Below are 13,554 nucleotides of genomic sequence, written 5' to 3'. Positions count from 1 at the left end.
GCATATTTTCACCATTCTGCATATGTCCAAAAAGGATTACCAAAGCACTGTACTGATTTTAAGGTTACAAATAAATTTTATCGAACAGGTAAATTTGCAAATATAGAAACCACAAAAAAATAAGTATTAACTATCTGCCTGGAAATGAAGAGTGGTGATGGTTGCCCAACAATTGTACATATACTTGATGTCACTGAACTACACACTTAAAAAAAGGTTAACATCATAACTTTCATGTTCCATGTATTTTACCACACACACACACACACACACACAAAGTGTTGGCCAGGTGTGTGGCTCATCCCTTTAATCCCAGCACGTTGGGAAGCCCAGGTGGAAGGATCACTTTAGCCCAGAAGTTCAAGACCAGCCTGAGCAACATGGGGATGCTTCGTCTCTAAAGAAAATACAAAAAATCAACCAGATGTGATGGCATACACTTCTGGTCCCAGCTACTCAGAAGGCTGAGGTGGAAGAATTGCTTGGGCTCAGGAGGTAGAGAGCTGCAGTGAGGTGAGATTGCACCACTGCACTCCAGACTGGGCGACAGAGCAAGACTCTATCTCAAAAAGAAAAACAAAATGTTCAAAACTGTGGAAATTAAGTGACTTTTTATATATAGGGATTAGGTTTATATGGAGCTTTTTTCCTGCACATTAACTATACCTCCAGGTTGTACTAAAAGCATGCTGTTTTTATGCTTTTTTAGTTATATATGTAGTCTATATCTTATATAGAATATGTAAATTATATCTTACACCAAGGCTTTCTTTCACTCTTGTCTGCTTGTTTCCAAAAGTTTCTGTTTCTTTTTCTTAAGAGACAGGATCTCGCTATGTTCTGCAGGCAGTGGCTATTCATAGGAGCAATCCTGACCCCAATCCCCATCGCCCTGATCAGCAGGGGAGTTTTGACCTGCTCCATTTCTGACCTGGGCCAGTTCACCCCTCCCCTCAGACAACCTTGTGGACCCCTGCTCTTGGGATATAATTAATTTTTAATTGAAGCAAATCATTCTGGGTTTTAACATTTTTTTGTCAGTGACTACAGCTGTTTTGAATAAAAATTCAATTCACCACTGTCTACCCACCCCCAAGAAACTACTTGCTGAGTTTTGGTATAATGTCAAAGAACGATATCCACAATCACCTGAAAAGGGTATTAATATACTCCCTTCTTTCTGTAGCTACATTTCTTCACACACTTCAACCAAAACAACATATTGAAATAGTGTGAATGCAGAGCAGACACAGGAACCCAGCTAACTTCTATTAGGCCAGACATTAAAGGGGTTTGCAAAAAACTTAAACAATGTCACTCTTCTCAATAATTTGCTTTGGAAAATAGTTGTTTTCATAAAATATGTTACTTACATTACCATGTAATACGATTATTTTTAATGAATTAATATATATTTTAAGTTCCTAAGTAATAACATCTAATTCAGCAGCTATCAATACATACAACCCTAATAAATAAAAGCTTTGGGGAGTTCTCAATTTTCCATTTATTTATTTATTTATTTATTTATTTATTTACGAGACAGGGTCTCGCTCTGTCACCCAGGCTGAAGTACAGTGGCACAATCTCGGCTCACTGCAAGCTCCGCCTCCCGGGTTCACGCCATTCTCCTGCCTTAGCCTCCTGGTAGCTGGGACTACAGGCGCCCGCCACCTCGCCCGGCTAATTTTGTTTTTGTATTTTTAGTAGAGACAGGGTTTCACCGTGTTAGCCAGGATGGTCTCGATCTCCTGACCTCATGATCCACCTTTCTTGGCGTCCCACAGTGCTGGGATTACAGGTGTTGAGTCACCACGCCCGGCCTCAATTTTCAGTTTAAAGAAGTTCTGAGACAGAAAAGTTTGAGAACTGCTGTTCTCATCAATGGCATTGTACATAACCACTAAAACGAACAATTATGACAATTAGTGGCAACACAGGAAACGGCTTTGGATAAAATTTCAAGGGTGGAAAAAACAAGATACAAAATTATAATCAAATATATGTTGAAAAAACATGTATATGGAAAATACACAAAAACGAAAATGGTATTCAGAATATTAGGATTGTGGGGGTTTTTTTCTTCTCTATTCTCCAAACTTTCTGTAAAGTTGTTAACATAGTCTACACCAACAAACTCGTGACTAAACATATAACCATTTATGCAAAGTCTCAGGAAGTTTCACACACCCCAGGATGAAGAAATGGGGTTTCAACAGGCCTAGCAGAGGACAGGAGTGAAGCACGAGATGAAAAGGCAGGAGGGGGAGGACTCAGTGATTGAGGGGTGGGATCATCTGTTCCTCCCAGGCAGAAGAGAAGGTTCTTATCTAGAGAAACTGAATACTCTCAGAAATCTAAGGACACAAATATCTGGGGTCTTCAATAAAAGCACCAGACAACTCCCAATAGGAAAGCTCTGTGGTCAAACATGTCCTATTCATACAAACACAGCTTGTGATCAGACGCTTAGGGCTCCACATTAGGTACCGACAACCAGAGGCTAACAGACTACCAGAGACAGTCTCTACATGAAAGAGAGGTAACAAGAAAGAACTCCAGAAAGAAAGAGAAACAATGCAGGGAACGAAAATCTACTTTATAAAAAAGTTAAAAAAAAAAAAAGCCAAGAGCTAGATGTTGTAAAAACAATAACAACAAACAGATGAAAATGATCAAAGAGTGAGTTGGGGAGAGGAGACACACACACACATCTTTTTTCTTTTTTTTTTGAGACAGAGTCTCGCTCTGTCACCTAGGCTGGAGTGCAGTGGCGTGATCTTGGCTCACGGCAACCTCCGCCTCCTGGGTTCAAGCGATTCTCCTGCCTCAGCTTCCTGAGTAGCTGGGACTACAGGCTCGCGCCACTATGCCTGGCTAATTTTTTTGGATTTTTAGTAGAGGCAGGGTTTCACCATGTTGGCCAGGCTGGTCTCAAACTCCTGATCTCAAGTGATCCTCCCGCCTTAGCTTCCCAAAGTGCTGAGATTACAGGCATGAGTCACTGCACCTGGCCCCCACACACATTTTTAACAGAAAGACTGGAAGATGAAGTTAAAATATCTCCCAGAAAGTAAAACACAGAGATAGAGGACAGATTTTGAGGCTCTTTTCAAGCACTCCAGTCTCTGCTTGAGGATTCCAGAATGAAGATTTTAAGTTAAAAAAGACAATTTTCCAGAACTGAAAGACAAAAATCTACATATTAAAAGGGTCCAATGAGCACCAAGAACAACGAATGAAGACTAACCCTTGGCACCTCAATGGGTAATTTCTAAAAACCAAGGATAAACTTCCAGAAAGAAAAAAAATGTTACATACTTAAGCTACTTACATGGTTGTTGTACTCCAGTCTCTGACATTACCAGTATCTGAAAACCTTTCATGATCCAAGTTTGAGCTTCTCATTCTTTAACCAACTTCTCCTACCTTCCTGCTCACTCAATCTAGTATGCCAATAGCCGTCGGAACTTACCAGGATCTGTGACGCACCGACCCCGCCCCTCCACAGGCCCGTCTTCCTCAAGCTCTTACTTCCTAGTTATATCCCTAGTTTCACTGTGCTCGCTCCCTGGGCTCCACGTCAACGCCCCTTTGTCCTTTCACTGTATTCGTGCGGCAAAACCCCAACCTCTGCGAATGCCATGCCCGCAGCTGGGCAACTGAATGTGCGGGAGAGTAACGCACCACCATGCTGACTCTTTCCACTTTAAATCCTTGGTCACCAACCTCAGGGAGGCCTTAAGGCTGCCTGGCAGTTCTACTACATGTCTCTAGTCCATTGACTCTCCTGCTTATCTGACAACTGTTTTAACCTACTCACATGTCTAATATATCTCCTCCTCTTAGCAGATCAGTTTGCTTTCCATTTTACTGAAAAAATAGTTTGCACTCAGCAGAGAATTTCTACAAGCTCCTCCTACCATAAGGATCTTCTCACCTGTACTGATGCCAGCACCCTCTGCTTTCCTCCTATTTCTTTATTTTCTTTCTTTATTTTTTGAGACAGAGTTTTGCTCCTGTTGCCCAGGCTGCAGTGCAGTGGTGCGATCTCGGCTCACCACAACCTCCACCTCCCGGGTTCAAGCAATTCGCCTGCCTCAGCTTCCTGAATAGCTGGGATTACAGGTGCGTGCCACCATGCCCAGCTAATTTTTGTATTTTTAGTAGAGATGGGGTTTCACCATGTTGGGCAAGCTGGTCTTGAACTCCTGACCTCAGGTGATCCACCTGCCTCAGCCTCCCAAAGTGCAGGGATTACAGGCGTGATGCGCCTGGCCTGCTTTCCTCCATTTCTATAGAAGAACTGTCCATGTTATCCAAAGGCCAATGCCTCCACCATCCCCTCACCTATTCCAACATCTCCTCAACAGCACCACTTTCCTCCTTTCTATTAGATTATCCCCAATAGTAGAGAAATATTTGACATTTTGTCCATCTTCTAAAACATACCTTGGCCTAATGTCTCCCTGTAGTTACCATCCCACTTATCTGTGCCTAGAAAGAGCTACCTTGCTGTCTCTAATTTATACTCACTGACTCTCTCTTGAGCTAATACATTATATTATATGTGTGAGTACTGCAAGATATCTGAAAGATAAGCTAGAACATTTTGGACGATTAGCAGTAACACATAAAACCTAAGACAGTTTACAGAAAAAGAAGTAACTATTTAGACAAAGCTTTAAAATTATATAAGAAAATAAATGACCATCGCCAAAACTCAACAATACTTACACAGTCTTAATTTAATACGCCAAATATATCATTGCAATAGAAAAGCCAGGGAAAGAAATGTAGATATGGAAGTGGGAAGTGGAAGTCAATGATGTTTAAAATAATAAATTTGGAGAAAGCTATTAGAGTATCAGAAGAAAGAGCTTAAAAAAGTGGGGGCCTTTGAGTAATAATGCTGAGGAAAAAGAGATAAGAAAAGAAACTTCTGATTGTCATTAGAACTTTTTTTTTTGAGACAGAGTCTTGCTCTGTCGCCCAGGCTGGAGTGCAGTGGCGCGATCTCCACTCACTGCAAGCTCTGCCTCCTGGGTTTACGCCTTTCTCCTGCCTCAGCCTCCCGAGTAGCTGGGACTACAGGCGCCCACCACCACACCCGGCTAATTTTTTGTGTTTTTAGTAGAGACGGGTTTCACCGAGTCAGCCAGGATGGTCTCGATCTCCTGACCTTGTAATCTGCCCGCCTCAGCCTCCCAAAGTGCTGGGATTACAGGCGTGAGCCACTGTGCGTGGCCAGAACTTTTCAGTATATTTGACTTGTCAAGCTATGTGCATGCATTACTTTAGGAAAATAATTTTTTAACAATAAATAACTCCAATAAAGCACAAATAACTGAAACAAGTGAGTTCTGTAGTTCATGTGAGGGGAAAAGCCTCTGGGAGGCTATGAAAATTAGTAGGGGGAAAATAATGAACTTGAAAGAAAACTGTGGTGTAAAACAGGCAATATTTCACACCAAAATAACTATAAGCTATAAAAAGTTGGTCAAAAGTAAGACAGCAGATGCAACTAACATCCCCAAATTCATAGTAAATATGGGATAGATGCTTCCAGGACAATATGGATAATGGGTAGCACTTCCATTTAAGAGCTAAATCAGATGAATTTCACAACTGGTACATGTATTTCAAAAATATATAAAATGAGCATTTTGATGTCCATTTTTTTACTTTTTTTTTTTTGAGACGGAGTCTCGCTCTGTTGCCTGGGCTGGAGTGCAGTGGCCAGATCTCAGCTCACTGCAAGCTCTGCCTCCCGGGTTCACGCCATTCTCCTGCCTCAACCTTCGGAGTAGCTGGGACTACAGGCGCCCGCCACCACGCCCAGCTAATTTTTTGTGTGTTTAGTAGAGACGGGGTTTCACCGTGTTAGCCAGGATGGTCTCGATCTCCTCACCTGGTGATCCACCTGCCTCGGACCCCCAAAGGGCTGGGATTACAGGCGTGAGCCACCGCGCCCGGCCTACAAAACTGTTTTTTAAGTCATGGGACAAATCTTCACGAAGACATGAAACCCAAATGTAATAAAGAAAAAGATTAAATGATTTTGCTACAAAAATACTTAAAAACTTCCCTCAAACAAGACATCATAAACAGTTAAAAGAAGCAATCTAGGGAAAGATATTCAAAACCTTTATTAACAGACATATCAGACAGATGACTGAAACATAAAGGGCTTAACTTCACTAAGATTAAAAAAAAAAGAAAAATGGGCCGGGCGCGGTGGCTCAAGCCTGTAATCCCAGCACTTTGGGAGGCCGAGACGGGTGGATCACGAGGTCAGGAGATCGAGACCATCCTGGCTAACACGGTGAAACCCCGTCTCTACTAAAAAATACCAAAACTAGCCGGGCGAGGTGGCGGGCACCTGTAGTCCCAGCTACTCGGGAGGCTGAGGCAGGAGAATGTCGTAAACCCGGGAGGCGGAGCTTGCGGTGAGCTGAGATCCGGCCACTGCACTCCAGCCTGGGTGACAGAGCGAGACTCCGTCTCAAAAAAAAAAAAAAAAAAAAAAAAAAAAAAAAAAAAAAAAATAAAGGATATAAACAGGAAACTTGTTTTATTTTTATTTATTTTAGAGTGTCCTCTGTTGCCCAGGTTGGAGTACAGTGGTACAATCATAGCGCAATGCAGCCTTGTACTCCTGGGCTCAAGTGATCCTCCTGCCTTGGCCTCCCAAAGCACTAGGAATACAGGCATGAGCTACTGTGGGGGGCCAGGGAACTTGCTTCAAAAAGAAATTATGAATGACAAAAACATATAAAAGATCATAAATCTAAGTTGTGAAAAGGGAAAAAGCAACTTCTGGCTTTTTCTACACCCTTTTTTTGTCTGTAAGTGCTATGGTTTGAATGAACATCCCCTTCCAAACTCATGTTGAAATGTAATTGCTATTGCAGCAGTACTAAGACACGGAGCCCTGGAGAGGCAATCAGACTGCAAGGGCTCTGCCCTCTTTTCTTCCTTTCTCCTCCTCTTCTCTTTCCTCCCCGCTGCTCCCCACCCTTTGCCCTTCCATCACGCCCTTCATGTATCAAGAAGGCCCTGGCCAGATGCAGCCCCTGGATCTTGGACTTCCCAGCCTCCACAACTGTAAGAAATAAATTTCTTATCTTTATAAATTACCTAGTCTCTGGTATTGTGTTACAGCAGCAAAAACAGACTAAGACATTCAGATAGACAAAAATTATCTACAGTGTAGAAGCATGTAGGAAAATGAACACTCATTCATTTTGGTAGGATAATAAAGTAGGTACATCACTTTTTATTCAAAACCAATTTAGTAGTATCTATTACAATGTCAAATATTCATCCACTTTGACCTAGGACTTCCATTTCTAGGAATTATCCTACAGAAACACTTAACAAGGACACACAATGCTAAAGAATGTCCACTGCAGATCCATTCATAACAACAAAAACTTAGAAGCAACCCTAATGCCCACTGCCAGGAAATAAACTATGGCACCACCATACCCAGGGAGGCTATGCTGCCTTTAAACTAATATGTCGGATCTATGAGTACTAAGACCCAGACACGGTCAAGGTACATTACTAAGTAAAAAAAAAACTATCATCATGTCCCATATAAGTCCCTTTTCGTTAAATTTTTTTTAAAGTTAATGTTTATATAGAAAACTCTGGGAATATACACCAAACTGCTGAAAGTGATTGTCTTTGAAGAGACAAATTTCAAGGAACTTACTTTCTACATAATTAATTTCTATAATGTTTACATTTTATGTCGTATCTACAATAGGCAAAAAAAAAAAAAAGAGTAAAATGATTTTGTTCAAAAGTGTTTTCTTTTTTTTTAAGTTCTGGGATACATGTCAGAACGTGCAGGTTTGTCACACAGGTATACATGTGCCATGGTGGTTTGCTGCACCCATCAAACAATCATCTACATTAGGTATTTCTACTAATGCCATCCCTCCCCTTGCCCCTCACCCCCTGACAGGTCCTGGTGTGTGATGTTCCCCTCCCTGTGTCTACGTGTTCTCACTGTTCAACTCCCACCTATGAGTGAGAACTTGTTCAAAGTTTTAAAAAAACTGAGAAAATTTTTACATTAAACCACTCTGCTAGTCATATTCAAGCATTTCTAGAGAAAGAACCTACTAGAAGTAAACACCACAGGCCAGACTCCAGACAATGTTAGTTAGGTAAGGTAAATGGGAGAGGGTGTGTCTGTCCCAATGCTCTCTTAGCCCACCATCTCTGCCCACGTAAGGAAGCTGGCAAGTAGCCACCTGGAACTGGTGGGAACTAAGAAACTCAGAGGTCTGGTTCCTTATCTCAAGAAAGCTTTAATCAAGGACAACAAGGACAGCTCCGCCCACACAAGCTGTTTACAGATTCCAAAAGCAGTCTACGGCAGCTCAACAACAAGGAGTCTTAACTAAAAATCCACAAGGATTTTATCACTAAAATTGATGAACTGTCAAGACGCAAATCTCTGGCAACAGTCTTTTAAAATTCCAGTTAGCATAGTCCAGTGCTTCCCAATCTTTTCCAAGTCTCAGCACACACAGGAAATGAGAATATTTACAGGTCACACTGCTTCAAATAGAGGATGCTTGCTGACAGATGACGGATCCGGGGCTCATGCTCTTGCAGCCCCAGTCCTGGTGGGCTGCAGGCATGAATGCTATGCCATATGTGTCACAATCTTGGCACATCTATCAGGAGGGTCCTGCACAGGGAGAGTATTTGCTTTAAAAGCTTCCATCAAGTATTACTACATTCAGGCCAGGCATAGTGACTCACACCTGTAATCCCAGCACTCTGGGAGGCCAAAGTGGGTGGTTCACCTGACGTCAGGAGTTTGAGACCAGCCTGGCCAACATGGTGAAACCCCCTCTCTACTAAAAATACAAAAAATCAGTTGGGTGTGGTGGCAGGTGCCTGAAATCCCAGCTACTAGGGAGGCTAAGGCAGGAGAATAGCTTGAACCCAGGAGGCAGGAGGTTGCAGTAAGTCAAGATCACGCCACTGCATTCCAGCCTGGGCAACAGAGTGAGATTCTGTTGCCACCCGCCCCCGGCCAAAAAACAGTATTATTACATTCATTTAACAAATATTTATTAAGTACCTAACAGGCTCCAAGCACTGTGTTAAGTTCTGTCATCTTCCGCTACAGACTGGAGATAGCCTGCAGACTAGAGCAGGAGACAGACAAACGAGCAATTCCAATACAATGTAAATTGTGCTGTATAAGGGGAGTATCGGGATTTTTATGGAATCCCATGCCTGGGGAAAGGGTATTTGTCAATGATTATGTCTCAGAAATGTTCCCTAAACAGAAGAGTAAAGAGTACTTCAGGTACAGGAAACAATAGGCGCAGAGACTTAAATGCAAGAAACTATATCAAAGGTTGGGCATGCTAGCTCACACCTGTAATCCCAGCATTTGGGGAGGCTGAGGTGGGCAGATCACTAGGTCAAGAGGTTCAGACCATCCTGGCCAACACGGTGAAGCCCTGTCTCTACTAAAAATACAAAAATTAGATGGGCATGGTGGCACACACCTGTAGTCCCAGCTACTCAGGAGGCTGAGGCAGGAGAACTGCTTGAACCCAGGAGCGGAGGTTGCAGTGAGCTGAGATCACAACATTGCACTCCAGCCTGGCAACAGAGCAAGACTCCGTCTCAAAAAAAAAAAAAAAAAAAGCAGCAAAACAGGCTCTGTACCATACAAATAGAACAATAGGAGGGAGTTAGTTTTGTGGTTCTAATGCATGTATTTTTTGATTAATAGGAATAGGAACTAGCAAAGTCATTTCACCAAGGTTAGGAAAGTATGTGCCTTCCTACACAATAACTGACTGAACGTACGCTATGAGAAAAGTAAATTAAGAAAATTCTTGAAGATAAATTTGTAAATATTGACAATACTATTGATTAGCAAGTAACATCAGCTCATACAAATTAAGTGTATTCCTGAAGTTAAAGACAATTTTTACTGTGGTGGCAGATATTTGCTACTGAAAAAGAACAAAACATTACCTATTTTTAAAGGTAAAGATTATTTAAACCCTCTATGATATTTCCAACATTTAAAGTAATGGGAAAGCAAAAGAACTCCCAGACCGGCGCAGTGGTTCACGCCTGTAATCCTAGCACTTTGGGAGGCCGAGGCAGGCAGATCATGAGATGAGGAGATCGAGACCATCCTGGCTAACACAGTGAAACCCCGTTTCTACTAAAAATACAAAAAATTAGCCGGGCATGGTGGTGGGTGCCTGTAGTCCCAGCTACTCAGGAGGCTGAGGCAGGAGAATGGCGTGAACCCGGGAGATGGAGCTGGCAATGAGCCAAGATTGCACCACGGCACTCCTGCCTGGGCGACAGAGAGAGACTCCATCTCAAAAACAAACAAACAAACAAACAAAACAAACAAAAAACTCCCAGACACCTAATATATGTTTCATGTTCTTTTGAGAAAGCTTAATTAGGCTAGGCGTGGGGGCTCATGCCTATAATTCCAGCACTTTGGGAGGCTGAGGCTGGCGGATCACCTGAGGTCAGGAGGTCGAGGCTTTAGTGAGCCATGACTGCGCTACTGCACTCCAGCCCAGGTGACAGGGCAAGGCCCTGTCTTGAAAATAAAATAGTCCGGGAGCAGTGGCTCATGCCTGTAATCATGGCACTTTGGGAGGCCAAGACGGGCAGATCACGAGGTCAGGAGTTCAAGACCAGGCTGATCAACATGGTGAAACCCCGTTTCTACTAAAAATAAAAATAAAATAAAAATTCAGCCTGGTGTGGTGGGGTGCGCCTGTAATCCCAGCTACTCAGGAGGCTGAGTCAAGAGAATCGCTTGAACCTGGGAGACGGAGGGTGCAGTGAGCTGAGACCATGTCACTGTACTCCAGGCCTGGGCTACTGCGCAAGACTCCATCCCAACCCCCACCCTCCCACCACCAAAAAAAAGGAAACAGCTTAATTAGTCAGGCATGGTGGCTCATGCCTGTAATCCCAACACTCGGGGAGGTCGAGGGAGGAGGACTGCTTGAGCTCAGAAGTTCAAGACCAGCCTGGACAACATGGTGAGAACCCTGTCTCTACAAAAAAATTTTAAAAAAATTAGCCGTGTGTGGCAGTGCATGCCTGTAGTCTCAGCTACTCGGGAGGCTGAGGTGGGAGAATCGCCTGACCCCAGGAGGTCAAGGCTATAGTGAGCCATGATTGCACCACTGCACTTCAGCCCGGGTGACAGGGTATGGCCCTGTCTTAAAACAAAATAGGCCAGGCGCAGTGGCTCATGCCTGTAATCCCAGCACTTTGGGAGACCAAGGCGGGCGGATCATGAGGTCAGGAGTTGGAGACCAGCCTGACCAACATGGTGAAACCCCGTCTCTACTAAAAATACAAAAAAAAAAAAAAAAAAAAATTAGCCTGGCGTGGTGGTGTGTGCCTGTAATCCCAGATATTCGGGAGGCTGAGGCAAGAGAATCACTTGAACCTGGAAGGCGGAGGTTGCAGTGAGCCGAGATTGTATCACTGCACTCCAGCCTAGGTGACAGAGTGAGACTCTGTCTCAAAAAAACAAAACAAAACAAAACAAAAAAACGAGTTCAGGAGATCGAGACCATCCTGGCTAACACGGTGAAACCCCGTCTCTACTAAAATACAAAATTAGCCCGGTGAGGTGGCGGGCGCCTGTAGTCCCAGCTACTTAGGAGGCTGAGGCAGGAGAATGGCGTGAACCCGGAGGCGGAGCTTACAGTGAGCTGAGATTGCGCCACCGCACTCCAGCCTGGGCGACAGAGCGAGACTCCATCTCAAAAATAAATAAATAAACAAATAAAAACAAAACAAATAAATAGTTTACTTAGCTTAGAAATAAGGCCAAATATATCTATATTCTTTTCTCTCTCTTACATAGAAATAAACAGAGCAACTGTCATAACAGAAATAAGCGTAACTGGTATTTACCTCTCTGCCTGTAAGGATATGTCTTGCCAATTTTACTTTTGCAAAATTCCCCTTGCCGATTGTTTTCAAAAGTCTGTAGTTTCCGATGTGAGGTTGTTCGTCTGCACAGGAAGCTATAGAGTTTCTACACCGAGCTCCTGAGCGGCTGGTACGAGAGGTAACTTCTTGACGCCCATCTCCATGTGACGTGTGCTGCAATACAGCATACACAAAGATAAGGAAACGAGAGAACACAGAGTGCTTGCCAAGTTCTAAGAGCTTCTAGTTGAAGAAACAACATTCCTACTTTAATTTTAAGTATCTAGCACTTCAAAGGAATTTAACCACATAATATAAATTTGAGGAAAATGAGAATTCTGAGACAAAAAATACCAAGTGTTGAAGTTCAATTGGGCGTTCAGGAATAAATTAGATATTTTGCATACGTGGCTGCCATATATAATAGGAGTAAAAGGGCTGCCTTCGGGTTATACAGTGCTTAACTTTTCCATATGCTAGTAAGTGCACCTGCACACCTGTGCCTCACTACAGCCCGTGCAGCAAGGGAAAAGCTAATGTCACCATTCACCAGATAAGGGTACAGCCACATAACTGTTCAGGGGGAAATCTATAGAGAATCTGAATTCCCAATTTCCTTCTACACTACACTGCTAACAGTAATTCAAAACAATGTGCTTTACAGAAATAGCTAGATTGTGTGGCCCTTAATAGATGGCCACTGTTGAATAGATGAATAAAGTACTCAATATGTCTCTACTCTATGAAATATTCAGGCCCGAGAATTACACTTCTGTGTACGCACTGTGTACACAGCTGTATGCGCAGGCATCCTGCTACTACTGCTCCCTTGGCCCCCCCACACAAAGGATTAGATGTCCTAATCCCTTCCCCATTGTGGCTGTTAACTCCTGCCCGAGGGAGGCTTCTCATTCCACACGCACTCACAGCCACTTTCTACCCCCTTTATATGTTTCTCTTTTCCAACTTTTTATCCAGGAAAATATCCTGTCTTTCTCTATGTATCTATTCATCAAAACAAGCCTAATTTAACTAATAAACTGCTTTGCAATACACTCAAGTCAAAGAAAATGAAACTCGGGTGTTTTAAAGTGAAAGTAAGCTTTAAAACTTCTGCCATCTACCTCTGAATTTCTCAAAAGATGTCCTTTTCAGAATTTCCACATTAATCTCCATCTACTTCTTCACTATTTCTCTAATATTTTTACATTCACATACCAGGTTTGGGGATAGGCTCTTGTATATTTTACTCAACTATCACATAATACAGCATCATAACAACAATTTCTATGTTTTTACTGCAAATGTCTATTTTAGATAAAACAGGCTTTTTATGACCTCGCTACAAATGTAGGCAACTTGTAAACATTGTTCCTATAACAAAAATTATTCTAATTTCCATATTAGAACTTTGGGAAAATAGTCCATTTATAAATATGGAGTTGATAAAAGAAAAGACTAAAATGATAATAAAGCTTTGATACTAAGGCTTTAATACAAAAACAGGTAGATTTTGTTGTGCACAAGATGCATGCTATTGTAACTGCAGTCTAGTGTTTTTTTTTTTTTTTTTTTTTTTTT

At 42.4% G+C, this 13,554-nt stretch overlaps 1 protein-coding gene across 6 annotated transcripts in view; it reads right to left on the bottom strand.

Moving 5' to 3' along the window:
- Positions 1–13,554, bottom strand: part of MARK3 (microtubule affinity regulating kinase 3) — a 124,606-nt gene that overhangs the window by 91,609 nt on the left and 19,443 nt on the right. For all 6 annotated transcript variants that reach the window (XR_001881393.1, XR_001881394.1, XM_017851522.1 and 3 more), the window contains exon 2: positions 11,956–12,147. Coding sequence is in view for 4 of the 6 variants with exons in the window: in XM_017851522.1 (XP_017707011.1) it covers positions 11,956–12,147 (192 nt within the window). In the remaining 2 variants the exon portion in view is untranslated. The remainder of the gene's footprint in view (positions 1–11,955; positions 12,148–13,554) is intronic.

Source organism: Rhinopithecus bieti, unplaced genomic scaffold (assembly GCF_001698545.2).
Source record: "Rhinopithecus bieti isolate Rb0 unplaced genomic scaffold, ASM169854v2 scaffold_34310, whole genome shotgun sequence".
Classification (NCBI taxonomy): Eukaryota; Metazoa; Chordata; class Mammalia; order Primates; family Cercopithecidae; genus Rhinopithecus; species Rhinopithecus bieti.
The sequence above is the reverse complement of the archived record's forward strand: the minus strand, read 5'-3'. Positions and strand labels throughout refer to the sequence as shown.